At 40.2% G+C, this 16,348-nt stretch overlaps 1 protein-coding gene across 3 annotated transcripts in view; it reads left to right on the top strand.

The window, feature by feature from the left end:
* The window catches only part of GRM8 (glutamate metabotropic receptor 8), an 818,692-nt gene that overhangs the window by 6,903 nt on the left and 795,441 nt on the right, over window positions 1-16,348 (top strand). For all 3 annotated transcript variants that reach the window (XM_057302755.1, XM_055115364.1, XM_057302756.1), the window contains exon 2: window positions 2,880-3,700. In XM_057302755.1, coding sequence (XP_057158738.1) covers window positions 3,191-3,700 — 510 coding nt within the window. In that variant the 5' untranslated portion in view covers window positions 2,880-3,190. The remainder of the gene's footprint in view (window positions 1-2,879; window positions 3,701-16,348) is intronic.

Here is a 16,348-nt window from a genome sequence, read left to right as displayed (position 1 = left end):
TGAGAGAGGAGCTGTTTATACTTTAAATCAAACACAAAACATACAATAGAGGTATTTGGATCTATAGCTCTGAAAGATTGTGATTTGTTTAAAACTCACAGACTCCACTAGGATGAGTTTGGATTAAAGCTCACAAGAATTGTACAAGAGCAAGATAAGTAATTTAAGATTATACAATGAAACCTAACTGATGTAGTTTCTCACAAACTTTCAAATATATTTTTCCTTAGGTTTTTTAAAAGGGGAAACTAAACCTTCTGGCAGTGGAGTCTGATTTTTATGACAATGTATCAGATTTTGAAATAAATGGAAGATTTAAATATTTTATAAGTAGCTCTGATTTTATTTTTTAAAGTGACAAACGAAATTCAGTAAAAGCTCACCAACTGGGCAAATACAGAAAGAGTTGCTCTGCTCCAGTAGAAAATGAATTACAGACTAAGTTAGCAACAATAACTCCTGTTTAATGAGCCAGATACTATGCTTTCCATGTGTGCTGTGTGGCAGGTTCTATCACCCCTTTACAGACAAGAAAAGCAAGCTTCAGAGAGGTTACATGCAATTAATTCTATGTTCCAGAGACGGAAACTCCAGCAAAAATTCAAGTGAGCTGTCCAATAAATGAAACTGAAATGAAACCAAAACTGAACCTCTCGTTTTCCATTTCAGTGCATTCAACCACTAAACAAAACTGATTCCTGCCTCACTGCTATTCATCCCCCAATCTTTTTTTAAAAATTAAAGCTCCAAACAAAGCTATGAGATGCCAAAGAGAGTAAACAATATTGCAATCACCAATAATTTTAAAAGCGACTCAATTTTATTACTTTCTGGACTGTACAGCAAGTGGAACTAGGTTAATGCCACATGGATAGGTAAGGATGCATTGTGATGAACAGATGGGCTGTTTGTATGTTCGTCTATAATTGAAAACCATTTATTCTCTTAAGTGTTTTAAGTACTTGGGGGATGGCTTGGTGTAAAGAGGAAAGGTGGGCCCAAGACCCATCCACTCCCCCTAGACATTTCTCCTTCACCTTATTTATTCATTTAGTCTGTACTCTGTCAGAACAAGGGTCAGCCCAGCCACGTGGAATTGGTCTCAAATTCTCAACTAGTGATCGGAGTTAATGAGGTTTTACTATCATGTGACTGGTTTTCCTTGTGAAACTGTTAAACACAATCTTACTTCTCTTAATGGGTGGCCGGTGTAATTTATGGCCTATCACTTAAATGGTTTCATCCAGAAAATCAGGTTGACTTTCTGAGTGTTTCCTTTTGTGGAATGCCTGAGGTCAGGCTGTTATTGAATCACAGATTTTCTGAGGGAAAAGCAGCTGCTAGGAGAATCCAGTGTGAGGGACTAAACAGTGAAGTGGTAAGAAAAATCAGAAAGGACGAAGTATTTTGGGGGCAGCACAGAGGAAATCTAAGGCTTAATGTGTGCCCGGAGGCAGGGAATACTTGTCTTAGGCTGCACAGAACTATCTCAGCCGAGTGGGCCATTGGCTGGCTAGGCTGCCAGGTGTTTGCTCAGAAATACGGGGCAGTGGGCTGCTATGAGCCCTCTTTTCTAATCTGCAAGTGCAAAAAATGCAGCTTTCTTTGAAGGTGTTTGGGCATATTTTCAGTTATCCCCCAGGGAAGCACCATCTTTCCTTTCGGGGCAAGAAGGATAAAAAGAAAATTTTATGAACTGGAACTTGAACAAGTGAATGGAAAATACAAGCAGATGTTGGTTGGCTAGGGTACAGGAGAACTGTCCAAATTTCAGGTTTCAAACCCATATATAAATAGGTTAGAAATGAGCATTAGATTAACCGTCCTGCCAAAGTAAATTGGTGCTGTTTATTCTCTTAATTAGCGGTACATTACAAATCTCAGATTCCCTGTGTTAAGTCAGTTCTCATTTTCAGTCACATCTCTTCAAAAGTCGTTTGAAAAAAATCTTACGGAATTAAGGGTGAAGGCCGTAGGAAAAAAGCTTTGTCTGTAGATTTGCGTGTAGCCTTTTTCACTTCAAGTTATTTCTAGTCTTGATGAACTTTTCCCCACTGAGTCAGACAAAATTAAGCAGCTCTTCAATTGATCACCAACTCTGATTTGCTCCTAGTGATTCTGGGATCAAGGCATGTTTCCCTCAGAACTGTTAATATACCCATTGCTCCCACACCGACAAATTAATTGGAAACCCTGACAATGGTAATAGGAATATCTTCACATGTCACCTTCCCTGCGTGTTTCATTTTCAAGTCTTTGTTTTCTTACCAGAGAATAAGACAATTTATACGAAATAGCTGACTTTCTATGTTAATTTTTTTCACAAGCTACAAAACTTACACATTTTTTAGCTCTTTGGGTGGATTTCTTTCTCTCTTTCACTTTGTAATTGAATAATCACTTTTTCCTACTGGGTAATTTGAGGCACTAAAAAAAAAGTCATTAACAGATGACTGGCTTGTTGAATACATCACAGAAAATAATATTTATTATGATTTTGTTGACAAAATTAGAATGCTAAATTCAGATAGCTGCAAAAAAAAAAAAACAGATTTGAAAAGAAATGGTGCCATCAGTTGCAGGATTTTTACCTTCATGGAAATAAGGTTTATTGAAATAAGATGATAAATAAAAGTGCTTTCTGGTTTGGGAGAATCAACCTACTTCCTGATACTGTTCTGTTTCTCTTGCTCCAAAAATGTCGTCAATCTCCCTGTTTAGATGCAGTGCAGCCAGGTGTTCAGAATCACAGGGGGACAAAAAGAATTAGTTTCTTACTGAATAGGGGATTTTTTTTAAGAGGCTGGCGTAAACAGGGCTGCAAAATGTGAAGCATGTAGACCCACTGAACTGAACCCCTTTTTTTCCCCTCTTCCCAGGAATAATTCTGCTACAAGGCTGATTTCAAGGACATGAATTGTTGACCTCATCCCAACATCAGAACCTCAGATGTTCTAATTTTTGCACCATTCCAGGCAAGTTGATCTTATAAGGAAATAAAATTGAACCTTAGGGGTCTGATGGAAATTCACTGTGACATTCAAATCAAGAAAACTTGCTAATGCCCACAGAGCCTTTTCCCCATGGGCCCTGATGGTAGCCTCCAGAAGGTGCAGCCTCAGATGGTGCCCTTTCTTCTGTGGCAAGAATAAACTTTGGGTCTTGGATTGCAATACCACCTGTGGAGAAAATGGTATGCGAGGGAAAGCGATCAGCCTCTTGCCCTTGTTTCTTCCTCTTGACCGCCAAGTTCTACTGGATCCTCACAATGATGCAAAGAACTCACAGCCAGGAGTATGCCCATTCCATACGGGTGGATGGGGACATTATTTTGGGGGGTCTCTTCCCTGTCCACGCAAAGGGAGAGAGAGGGGTGCCTTGTGGGGAGCTGAAGAAGGAAAAGGGGATTCACAGACTGGAGGCCATGCTTTATGCAATTGACCAGATTAACAAGGACCCTGATCTCCTTTCCAACATCACTCTGGGTGTCCGCATCCTCGACACGTGCTCTAGGGACACCTATGCTTTGGAGCAGTCTCTAACATTCGTGCAGGCATTAATAGAGAAAGATGCTTCGGATGTGAAGTGTGCTAATGGAGATCCACCCATTTTCACCAAGCCCGACAAGATTTCTGGCGTCATAGGTGCTGCAGCAAGCTCCGTGTCCATCATGGTTGCTAACATTTTAAGACTTTTTAAGGTAGGTAAAGGCATTGTCTTTCTGACCATTGTGAAAGAACAATGAAATGCTATGACTCCTACTGCAGGTTTAAGAAGAAAGTGAAGATGGTGAAGGTGCTCATAGACCCTTTTGGTGTTACCAGGTTCCTCAAATGGGGCATTCTATATGGGGCATTCTACATGTATTGGTTTAGTTCCATTACTTACAATTAACTGGATTAATTTTGACTCTTTTTTTTTTTTCCTGAACGAAGAGAAAGTTGAAAAGTTCTGTGATATATTGGGTCCTTGTCATCTTGGGATGACCTCTTTATTAGGCTCATTTTAAATTAAACAAGCATTTTTGAAGAGAATAATGAACTCAGCGCATTTATCATGGAAAACATTTCTATGGTATTTGAGCTATTTAATTTACTGAGTGAAACTTCTTTAAGGTGGGATGCTCTGTTATGACAAAAGTTTGTTCATGAAGAAACAGTATTTATTACTAATGTGTAGATGGGAGTGACACTCTGGGAGATGAGATGGCCATAAAATTGTCAGGCTTATTATAACTACAATAGAGCAGAACCTTATTAATTCAGACTGCTCTGATACAGACTTGGAATAATTATATATAATTCTTATTGCATTAAAAGTTCAAATTTAGCAGGATAAATTAGACTTTTTGATTTAGGTTTTGTGATCTATTATCCATATGTTGCATTTACATACTGAATAAAATTGGAAATATGGAATAATATATGTAAAAATACTTTGAAAAGTATAAAGTGCAGTAAAAATAAAGTTATTAACTCACCATTTTCATTAACTTTCTCATTTTATTTATTAATAACCAATATGTAGTCTTTTGTAATAGACATAATTTGTTTAATTGAAAATACTTTCACTCTGGTTTCTTACTCAGGGGGACATGAATTTTTCAACTTAATCTGAATTAATGAGCCTTTGTTTTATATTGTGAAAAATGGTTCCTGGCTGGGTGCAATGGCTCACGCCTGTAATCCCAGCACTTTGGGAGGCCAAGGCGGGCGGATCATGAGGTCAGGAGATTGAGACCATCCTGGCTAACACGGTGAAACCCCGTCTCTACTAAAAAGATACAAAAAATTAGCCCGGCATAGTGGCACACGCTTGTAGTCCCAGCTACTTGGGAGGCTGAGGGAGGAGAATCGCTTGAACCTGGGAGGTGGAGGTTGCAATGAGCTGAGATCATGCCACTGCACTCCAGCCTGGACAACAGAGCAAGACTCTGTCTCAAAAAAAAAAAAAAAGAAAAAAAAAGGTCCTATGCACATTAGATTTAGAAATATTAAAAGAATATGGAGAAGTTGGACAGATGACAGGTATTGTGACAAATGTGAACAAAGTGATGGGAAATGTCACACAAAAGATGAAAGGAATTGAATCAAAGGATTTCTGGCTTGGTAGATATCTCAGAGGCACATCTAGTCTGGCCCACTCATGGCACTGGAATCCTCTTTGTAACATCCCCTTGAGTGGCTGTGCAGCCTCTGTATGGATTTCCCTAGTTTAGAAGAGAAAATGCTATGAGGCAACTTAATGGCTATTTTCAGATAGATGAAATTTTCTCAAATAAGGAGGATGCTAAGCAGAAGCTCTCTGCGTCTAAGGAGTACTGAAGAGGCACAAACAGGCTTCAGGGTGTGCTGGAGACATTTGAGCAGGACATTAAGAAGCGCCTCTTGACAGTGAGAAGGACACAATTAAAACATGTAGCCAGAGTTGCTCTAGTTCTCCATTTCTGGAAACCTTCAAGGGAAACTAGGCAGTTGTTAACCATTTCTCTTAGTAAGAGGGACTCCTTGCTTAGAGGGAAGATGTGGAACCAGAATTCTCCAGGCTTCCTCCCACATCTTGGGATCTAGGATTCCTCCCAGCTACCCCGGTTCTGTGCCATATGGCATTTTCTGCTCTGGGTTGGTGTCCAGCTCAGACATTTCTGTAACTCTTCTCTCTGATTTGAACTCCCTCCTCACCTGCTCCAAGGCATCTCTTTTCTATTTTTAACTTAGCAACTGTGGTTCAAAAACATCACTTTTAGAGGAGAGGAAAAGTTTCCTAAGAATCTTCTCCTTTTGGTTTCCCTCCCCTTATAAACCAATTCGGGTTCCTGCCAATACCATTGTAATTCCTGTGAACCCTGGCTGTTTCCTGTAGCCTGGTGCCCAGCCAAAAGTGGGCAAGGATTTGAGGAGTGTGGTGGAGGAGATAAGGTATTCATATGAGGTTTTCCAAGCTTGTTTGCATTTTTTTTTTTTTTGCCATAGAATCAGCTAATCTGCAAAATGGGAATAATAAGATTGTGTTAGATTGTTGGGTATATTTAATGAGAAAATGCAGGAAGGCTTCCATCAGGACCTGGTCATGTCCTTTGGTTTTTTGGGCTATTGAAGGAAACTCCAGGCCACCTGAAGGCAAGAGGGTGTTTTGTTTTTATGCAGTGGGGATCTGGCTTCTCTCTTCTCTATTCTTCCCTCACTGACTGGTTAGTTCTTTTAATTTCTTGGGTAATTCTGGAGGGACCCCATCTGACTGGGTGAGGGGGTTACTACTGACTCTCTGGGCAGAGTCCAATGCCCCAGGCCATCTCTTGAGACACCCACCAACACATGAAAGGGCAGCTCTTGCTACCCTTAACTGAAGTGCAGGGAGTGGGTGGGTCACTTATCGCCAGGAGGGGGTGCTGTTATGGTAGATGTCATGACTAACACGATCGGTTCACTGGTCCAGAGTGCGCGTTTAACCTACAGAAGCAAATCTAGTTATTAACCAAGTTACTGGACTTGAAAATCGTCTGTAATTCAAAAGTCCATCAGTGAGATGTCAGTGCCTAGTCCATCTTACAGGTGATTCTGGAACCATAAGAATGTGAATTAGATAATAGCAACTTATGCTACTTTAGTTTGATTTTTATGTGACTTTCAGGAAGCACTCCATTTGTAGTATTAATTATAAAGCAATTGGGATAGAAAATTGTCTACTCTATGTATGGATGACTTCTGTTTATACATATATGCTAGGATGGACATGAAATATTAGAATAGTTATCAGAGGAATGATTAGCAGTTAATGCATTGGAGATTGGCATATAGCTCCTTTTTGAAAAATAATACTTTTCTTAAATACTAATTTTCCAAAGGTTATGACTTGAGTAAAAGTAAGTTTTAGGGCAGTTTTCTCAAGCTTAGGCCCTTTCAGGGTAGCAAAAGACCCACAGAATCTAAAAATATGCCCAGAAATTAATGTATTGCTAGTTATTCCCAGATAATGGAGTTAAAGAAGGTAGAGCATCTCCACTGAAGACATGCAATGAACCTTGATCATAAGGAATACAAACAGGGTCTTAATTCATGAACTTACTCACTGTCCTACTCAACAATAAACATAAATTGGGGTTTTAAGAATGTGATTGCGATGTGTTTAAAATTTTATGGAAAATATTTGGGCCAAATTTGGAAGTGATCCCTAAATGTCTCAGTTTCCTTTTTTTGGACAACTTTAGGAAGGCCATGTATTTTACCTGCAGCATCTTCCTGAACTAAAATGTGAAGGAGACAACATCTTCCATGCAGCCCCATTTACCACTTTCTTCAGTCTTGCTCCTCCTGTGTCAGCCTCTCCAGTCCTTGTATTCCTAAGTGTTCTCCTAATCAAAACCTGATGCAAGGGATCTAGGTGTTGTCAGCTATCTCTATGTTAGTATGTCTGTGTTTAAGTCAGAGGAGCATTTTATTTCCTTCAGGATCACTAATTGTGGAATTAAATGGGATTTGTCTTTGCAAAGGAGATGCTGGCATCAGTTGGGGAGGTTCATTTAGCCCCAACAGAGACTGCACTTAGTGGATAGCCACCTCCTCTGCTGGAATACAGGTGGCCCTGCTCATCTGACCTAGAGGGAAGTGGTGTCATCCTATCTTTGTTTCTCTTCTTATCCAAGCTCAGAAGCAAATGAAAAAAATGGGCCTCTTTAACTTTAGAAGAGGGTCGAATAAGGGCCTGGAGCTGGACACAACCTGGGAACAGAAGATGCCATGTGGCGTAGATCCATAGGATACTGAATGCTTTACTATATTAGTGATACTCAACCTCGAGTGTACGGTGGGGTTCATACTGCTGTTGCCTCACCCACAAGGGGTGTGGGCTGCATTATTAAAACTACCTGGGAGGCTTTTCGAATGGCAGGATCCAGTGAATGATGTGTGCCTCCCAAGCCCCTCTCTGGGAACTATTTTTATTGAGATGAGTGTCTCATATCCCTCAGGTGTGTTGGGAGTGGAAACAAATTTGAGAGTTACAGAACAAGAATTTAATGATCTGAACTTTTTAGATGCACTAGTGTACCCTAACACACACACACACACACACACACATGCACACACACATCGTATATCAGCTAACATGGGGCAGAGCAGACCTAGGTGATTGCTTCACTCATATAACATGCTAATGGCTTTAGATAACAGAAGTATCAATTAGGATAATGTGACATGTAACGGTAGAATAGCAGACCCAGAACAGCTCCATCCTATACAGAGGTATAAACGACACCTCAGGGGCTTTTGTACTGCAGACAACCCAGTGAAAAGAGGGGTCCAGCTCCCCATAAGAGATTGTGTAGTTTGGAAAGAATTTTAAAAGGAGAGGGTCTTTGGAAATGTTTGAGAAGCCCATAAATTTGTGTTTTATAAAGAGCTCAAATTTTTTCTCCTTTCTAGAACATTTCCTCTGCTCTCCTTTAAATTAAAGCAAATTGATTACTCCAAACACTAATCATATGTCTTACTTTGAGCAAAGATTGAATATTCTAAGTTAAAAATAGCACATTGATGCTGGAGGTAACTCACATTAATGTCCACAAAGATGCACTGGGTTGTAAGAGGACACTGTCAAATATAATTCCTCTCTCTTTTGTTTTTCTAGTTAACTTTACCTGGATTGTTAATTTTCTACCCTTGAAGGATAGGGGTTAGATAGTCTGTAGTGTATCCTTCCCAAAGCAATCAAATGAGACTTTTAAATAGAAATCCATTTGTGGGTGGGCTAGATAATTTCACCCTATGTGGAAGTGTGCTGATTATAAATGGCTAAAATTGATCTTCATGTGAAGTCAATGAAATACTGAGAAGCAGCTTGTTTCCCTGGCAGTCTTCGCCTACCTTGCTATGTTTATGAAGATATATTTTCTTCCAAGAGACTCCACCAATTGTAGCAACCACTTCTATAAAGCCAAGCATTTTTTTGAGTTATTTATTGCATCCAATGGGTTTTATTAGCTTCAAAACTTTGAATAGGTAAATCTGCCATATCCGGGCTCATCTAGAGATGAACTCATAAATGAGTGCAGTCAGTAAACTCAGTAGGAGGTAAATTTCATGTTCAATCTCATTTGATGGCAATAGATAATGGAATATTGGGAGATGGACTTCTTCAGTCAACTCTTTGGTACTGTAGCAGGGTTTCATTTAACTTTGAAAAGAGCTCACTCTCCTTAGGTGAGAGAGGACTGGTAAGTAGCACTTAAACTCCCAGCTACAGAGATCTTTCAAAATGGAGACTTGGTAATCTCTTTCCCCTTCTTAAAACTCTTTAATGGCTAGGGTTTTACCCAGGATGAAGGTCCACTTCCACTTTGGGGATCCTTTTCTCACTTTCCTTGACTAGATTGTCTCTTTGTTACAAGTAACAAGCAGCTTGTGCTTCCTCTCCTTAATGTCTCTCTCACTGGGTTGTAGTTGTTTACCTACTTGTCTGCATCCCCCACTAGACTGTAAGCACCATGTGGGCAGGGGCATGTCTATCTAGTTTGTTGCTGTATTCCTAGCACCTAGCATGGGCCTGTCAGAGAAATAATGAATGAATGAATAAATCATATCTCTCTACTCTCTCCCTCATCCCAATCTCAATGTTGGAAATATGTGTTGAATAGACAGGAAAGAAGTATAATTTTGTTTATTTTTCTTGTATACTCCTTTAGAAAAAGGAGGGCAATATGTTTAGGCTTTGTGTCCCCACCCACATCTCATCTTGAAATGTAATCCCTATAATCCCCAAAGGTCAAAGGAGAGACCAGGTGGAGGTAATTGAATCATGGGGGTGGTTTTCTCCATGCTGTTCTCGTGATAGTGAGTGAGTTCTCACGAGATCTGATGGTTTTATAAGGGGCTCTTCCCACTTTGTTTGGCACACTCCTTCCTGCCACCTTGTGAAGAAGGTTTCTTGCTTCTCCTTTGCCTTCTGCCATAATTATGAGTTTCCTGAGGCCTCCCCAGCCATGCTGAACTGTGAGTCAGTTAAACCTCTTTCGTTTATAAATTACCCAGTATCTGGCAGTTCCTTATAGCAGTGTGAAAGCAGACTAATAGGGAGAAGCGGAGAAAGAAGGAAACATGATTATATTTTGAGAGTTGCTATTTTCATGTGCTTTCTCTTTTTCCTACAAATTTCCATTTAAATGTATTTTTAACATTAAGAAATTGCATTGTATATTTCAAAATTGTTGAATTTAAATGTTCTTAAATGTTTTTACCATACACCAAAAAAAAATGTGAGATGATGGATTTGTTAATCAGCCAATTTAATCACCCCATATTGTAAACATAAACCATCACATTGTACCCCATAAATACATATAAATTGTCAATCAAAAATAAAGTAAAATAATTAAGCAAAATATATGAACACATTCTCATTTTGGAAGGTTTAAGCAATACATAGTATGAAAGGAAAGTCCACTTCCAAATGCATAAATCCGTTAATAACACGTGCATACATGATTTTATTAACAGATATGTGATTTATGACTTTCTTTTACAGTTAATATGTTTGGGAAAATTTTCCATGTTGGTTAATACAGATGTACTGCAGTAATTCTTGATCCTGGCTGCATGTTAGCATTGCCAGCATAGCTTTTAAAAATTATGGATGCCCAAACCCTAGCCAGGACCAGTTAAATTGGTTGGTGTAGAGCCCTGCATTGGTATGTTTTAAAAGATCACCAGGTGATTCTGATGTTTGGTCAAGAATGAGAACTGCAGGACTTTATTTTTTTAATAGTTGCTTGGTTTTTAATCATATGGATGGACCATACTTTATTTTACAAATCTCTGATAAACAAGTTACTTCCCTTTGCTCTTCAAATTTGTTTTTTGAAAAACAGTTGAAACAATGCTAGAGCCTCATCCGAATACTATTAGCTCTAGAATGAATTTTGGTGGTGTAGGGCCCTTTCTTGGACCAACAAAGGGGCCAGATGAGTGAATTGCTGAAAGCATCTTGCTGTAAGACAGGGTCACAGGACACAACATTCCAAGTCATGTCTCTTCGAAACATGCAATAACTTAGAATCAGCATGGTGGTCATATGCTCAGACAGTTCAGGGAGCACCATGACTCTTGGGCGGAGCACATTTTAAACTTGGTGAATTTAAATTTCTTTTCTTTCCCCTAGCCTTAAATGGCCTGAAATCCTGAAGTGAATATCGAAGACATCTTAAGAGCGTGCTTTTAGTGATAAATGCCTATGTTTGGGGTGTTTTAAATAATGAGGTTGTTTGAAAAGTAGTGAGAAGTCTTTACATAAGAATGGTTTGTGACTGGATGTTATATATTTTGGTTTACAAAATTGTCTGAAAACCTTTCTAGAATAAGTCAGGGTCTATGTAAATAAATCTGCCTAAGGAAAGTACTGTGCTCTTTCTACCCATTCACCCTAGAGACTGCAGGTTTTTAAATTTTATGGACTTCACTTCAGAGCAGTTTTAGGTTCACAGCACAATTGAAGACTGCAGTGGTTTTAACACAGGTGTCTTCCTGGGCTCTTCTCATAGCTTTTTGCAACCAAAGGTAATGCCTTCCTAGGAAGACTTAAAATCTGAAGGCTGTCCTGTGCTCAGTCCAATGGTTATCACACTGTGGCATGCGAGAAATCACCCAGAGTGCTTGTTGAAACACGCGTTCCTGAGCCCACCTGCAGAGTTTCTGATTCAGTGGGTCCGGGGAGGCCCGGGGTGGGGTCTGAGAACTGCCATTTCTAATGGTTCCCAGGTGATGCTGATGCTGCTCTTTTGCACATCACACTTTGGAAGCACTGCTCCATACAAATTGCTTGCTGGCTGACTTAGCAAGTCAAAGTGTGCAAAACAAAAATGAGATTTAACAGTGTTCTGTCTGGCAGCAGCTTTTTTCTTTTGACACACACCTGGTTGGATTTCTGTTCATATTGGTCATAATCACAGCAGCTGTTGTGTGGATTTATTTTTAATTGTGTTCATTTTTGAGTTGTGTTCCTTATTAAGTAATGCATAGCTCATGAATAATGATCAGTGCAATGGTCACTTAAACACAATTTCTTAAAGTAGGGTCAGGCAGATTACCATTTTACACATTTTTACTACCTGAGACAGTAGAGCAGACTGATTTAAGAAACTTAGATTGTAAGATACACATTAATTGGGAATTGAGAACAGTAAAAGATGAAAGAGGCTATGATTTGTCTCAGCTACCAGCAATTTGTCTTCAGAAACCATGACAGCTACCTCCTGATTTCCATTATGCAATGAGATTGCAAATAACATTCCACAGCAGTCTTAATCAATAGAGGGTCACAAGAGGCCCTTGCTTCCCCACAGTGGGAAAAGGGCTTATTTACCCATTTAATTGATATAACACACTTTCTGGCAAAAGGACATCTCTTTTAGCTGTAATTGGGGGCTTTTCCTATCCCCAAACACTGTCCTCACAACCTGCGTCTACACATCTAATCTTTATGTATCTTGAATACATAAGGAACACCAGGCTGGCAAGGTGTAGGGGTCTAGGCATAGCATTGTGCACAGCCACTGTTATCTGTTTCTAGAATGAGGTCAGTCTCTGCTGTATTACTTCATTAGGCTCAGCAAGCTAATAGACATGTGTTCTCAATGTTGGCCATTAGTCTCCCTCTAAGACGCTTCAAGGCTCCCTCTGGGATTAGGGAGGCTGGTTTCCTTGGTGTAATACAGCCCTGGCTTAGTCCCAGCTTCAGGGACACCATGGATCTGTCTCTGTATCTCCTGCAGTGCCACTGAGGCTCCTTTGGGACATGTGGATGGTGACTTATTCTTGCTCTAGTGTCTTACTCTTGCTTCCTCTCACATGGATTGAGAGTGACCTCTAGCTTTGACTAGTGCTTGTACTGTTTCTTTACTTTGTGGCAATTCTATTTGTTAGTTTTCAGAGTGATTTATCGTCTCATCTCAGAGTGTTTGAACTTATATTATTTCTAGAACAAATACCATGTCATACTGATGTAAATTTCTTAGATATTTGCGACTTATAGATATTATGTTTGTTATCAGGAGATGTCTGTTCAAATTATAGATTATTTTAACGTATTTATCTAGTGGTGCTGATACTCTTGAGTAAAATAGATTAATATGAATTATATGAAATAGGTTGGGCTCTGTAGTCAGACTGCCCGAGTTCAAACTTTGACCTAATGCTTGTTAACTGTGTTACCTTAAGCAAGATAATTTATCTCTCTAATTCTTAAGCTTTCTTATCTGTTAAACAACCCAGGCTGGGTGCGGTGGCTCACACCTGTAATCTCAGCACTTTGGGAGGCCGAGGCAGGTGGATCACAAGGTCAGGAGTTCAAGACAAGCCTGACAAACATGGTGAAACCCCGTCTCTAATAAAAATACAAAATTAGCTGGGTGTGGTGGCGTGTGCTTGTAATCCCAGCTACTCAGGAGGCTGAGGCAGGAGAATCACTTGAACCTGGGAGACAGAGGTTGCAGTGAGCCAAGATCGCGCCACTGCACTCCAGCCTGGGTAACAGCAAGACTCTGTCTCAAAAACAAAACAAAAACAAAAACCCCAGTTAATAATAGTACCTTTTTCATAAGGTTTTTAATGAAGACAAGTAAGATATAGTTCAGAGTCCTAAGCAAAATCCCTGCTCCATAGGAGGCACCATAAATGTTTGTTGTGATGATGATAATGAGGAGGAAGATATTTACATTTGCTATTAAGAGGATATTCATTTTGAGTGGTACCTGTCCTCCAGATTCTCAGCCATTCAGACTGACTTGCCCTATTTTGTGAACAAAGGCAGATTAGCATTAAAGGTATAGTCATTGGTCAAGAAACAGAACTGATGGGCCAGGTGTGGTTGCACACACTTGCAATCTCAGCACTGTGGGAGGCCAAGGTGGATGGATTACTTGAGCCCAGGAGTTCAAGACCAGCTTGGGCATCTGAGACCAGCCTGAGCAACATGACAAGATCCTGTATCTATAAAAAATACAAGAATTAGCTGGGTGTGGTAGCATGCCCTTGTAGTTCCAGCTACTCTGGAGGCTGAGGTGGGAGGATTACTTGGGCCTGGGTGGTTGAGGCTACAGTGAGCCATGATCATGCCACTGCACTCCAGCCTGGGAAACAGAGTGAGACCCTGTCTGTCTGTCTGTCTCTCTCTCTCTCTCTCTCTCTCTCTCTCACACACACACACACACACACACACACACACACACACACACACAAAGAAGAAACAACTGATGGCAGGTCTAGATTGGCTCTGGCATAGGGCAAGCCTATCTAGTTTTCTTGAAGGCCAAACTTGAGACTAGGACTTCATCAGCTCATGTTCCAGCCAAGTGAGCTAAGAAGGTGGTGTACTGCTATCCTTCCAAATCCATGTGTTGGGTGGTAAGAGTCAGTTTTATTCAAAAAATGGAAAACCCAGAGAAACATTAGTTTTCTATTTTTTAAATAAAGTTGCAGTAAATTTTAATATTGTTTCAGCGCCAAAAGAAAAATACCCTTAGGATTCAATTGTTTAAAAAGAAAAAGAAAAAGAAAAAAATCACCAATTCTGGCTTACAGAGGCCACAGGTTTAATGGTGGAGTTGTGGTTGAGCATGAACAGCTGAATAACCCCAGGGGTGGGTGGCAGCCCTCAAGCCTGTCCTTTGGGTTGGAATTCCCTTTCTTTTCCATGTGTGGTAAGGACAGAAACACAGGCCTGCACCAGATGAAGAATGTTACCTTTTGTTGAGGGAAGAATTTTTTTTTCTGCCAGAGATGGCTGACATGACACTAATTCTTATCATCTCTGATACAAATGTCAGAAATGAAAGCACTAAAAGGCTTCAGAAGTACTTGTTCTAGAAGTCACATTCATTTTAGGACAATCAGAAAAACAGTGGAACTAAATGTATTCTGATTCACACTATGACCTATCTTGTGCCACCTGTTTAAAATGTGACTAATTCAGTCAAACATATCAATTATGCCCTAGTAAATTCTCATTTCAATCAAATATGGATAATTTGCTCAAATGTAAAAGGACTTCACAGGGAAAGAAATCAGTGCAGAGTTAATGTGGTCTAGTCCTCTCCTAGCATTGTGAGACAGTGCTGAACAGTGCCTGGTATAGCTTCTAAACCCAGTAAGTGCTAAATCTTTTTTTTTTCCCCCATCAAGAGAAGTAGAATAGTGTAAGAGATGCTAGCATTTAACCCACCTATTCTCCTTCTGTAACTTAGTAATACAGGTAGGCAGGTAATATTCAATCAACCCACCAACAGGTCTATGCAGCATCCCATAGGTATATGCCGCATGTTCGACATTGTAGTGGATAATATGAAAGAAAAGAAGACTCTAAGCCATCAATGTAACTTGTACTCTAGTTGAGGGGAAATGACCAAAATCCTGTAAAATAACCACGAGCAATATAAAACTGTGTAAAAAGGGCTACAGTGTGGTCCTGGGGTTTAAAAGAGAGGCTGACTTCATCCAAGGAAGCTGCAGTTATCAGCCAAGGTTTCTCAATCAGCTCTGTTATAGGCTGCTGCAACAGAATACCTTAGACTGGGTGGCTTAAACAATAGCCTTTTTTTCCCTCACATTTCTGGAAGCTGGAATTCTGAGATCAGGGTACCAGCTTGGTGGGTTCTTGGTGAAGGCCCTCTCCCTGGTTTATAGATGCTGTCTCCTTGTTGCATCCTCACATGGTGCTGAAAGAGATAAGAAAAGCTCTCTCCTGTCTCTCCTTGTAAGGGCGCTTACAAGGGCTCCACGCTTATGAGTTAATTACCTCTTAAAGATGCCATCTTTAAATACTATCACAATGAGGGTTAGGATTTCAACATGAATTCTGGTGGGGGATACACATTCATTCCATAGCACAAGGCTTCATGCAGTAATATGGGATTGGGCTGGGCTGGGCTTAAAGGAATGGATAGGAGTGTGCAAACTGAGAGGCCGGGAGAGGAGGAAGAGTCTTCCAAGACTGGGAATCCTGTGAACTTTTACCTGATGCCAGCTCATGTTCAGCTATGTGGGGGTGGAAGTATGTGGAAACCTCTTTCCCTCTCACAGCATCTCTCTGCTATGACAAAACTTCAAAGGATTATTTTAGGAGTCTCTAGGAGGATTAAAAATGGGGAAGGTTGGAGTGCTGTGTTCCCAACTTCCATTGGACACAAAACTGGGGGTCCCAGTAAAAACCCAAGCCAGTGAGCACAGAGCACCCAGAGGGCACAATGCTGTACCCTCTTAATCAGCATTGTAGAACAGCTAAACAGGGGTGAATTGCTGTTGAATTTAGAAAGTGTTATCAAACCTAGGAGAATCCCTCCCCCCAACCCTTTCCCCATCCTTTG

This window comes from Pan paniscus, chromosome 6 (genome assembly GCF_029289425.2).
Source record: "Pan paniscus chromosome 6, NHGRI_mPanPan1-v2.0_pri, whole genome shotgun sequence".
Taxonomy (NCBI): domain Eukaryota; kingdom Metazoa; phylum Chordata; class Mammalia; order Primates; family Hominidae; genus Pan; species Pan paniscus.
This window is presented reverse-complemented; position numbering and strand designations above follow the sequence as displayed.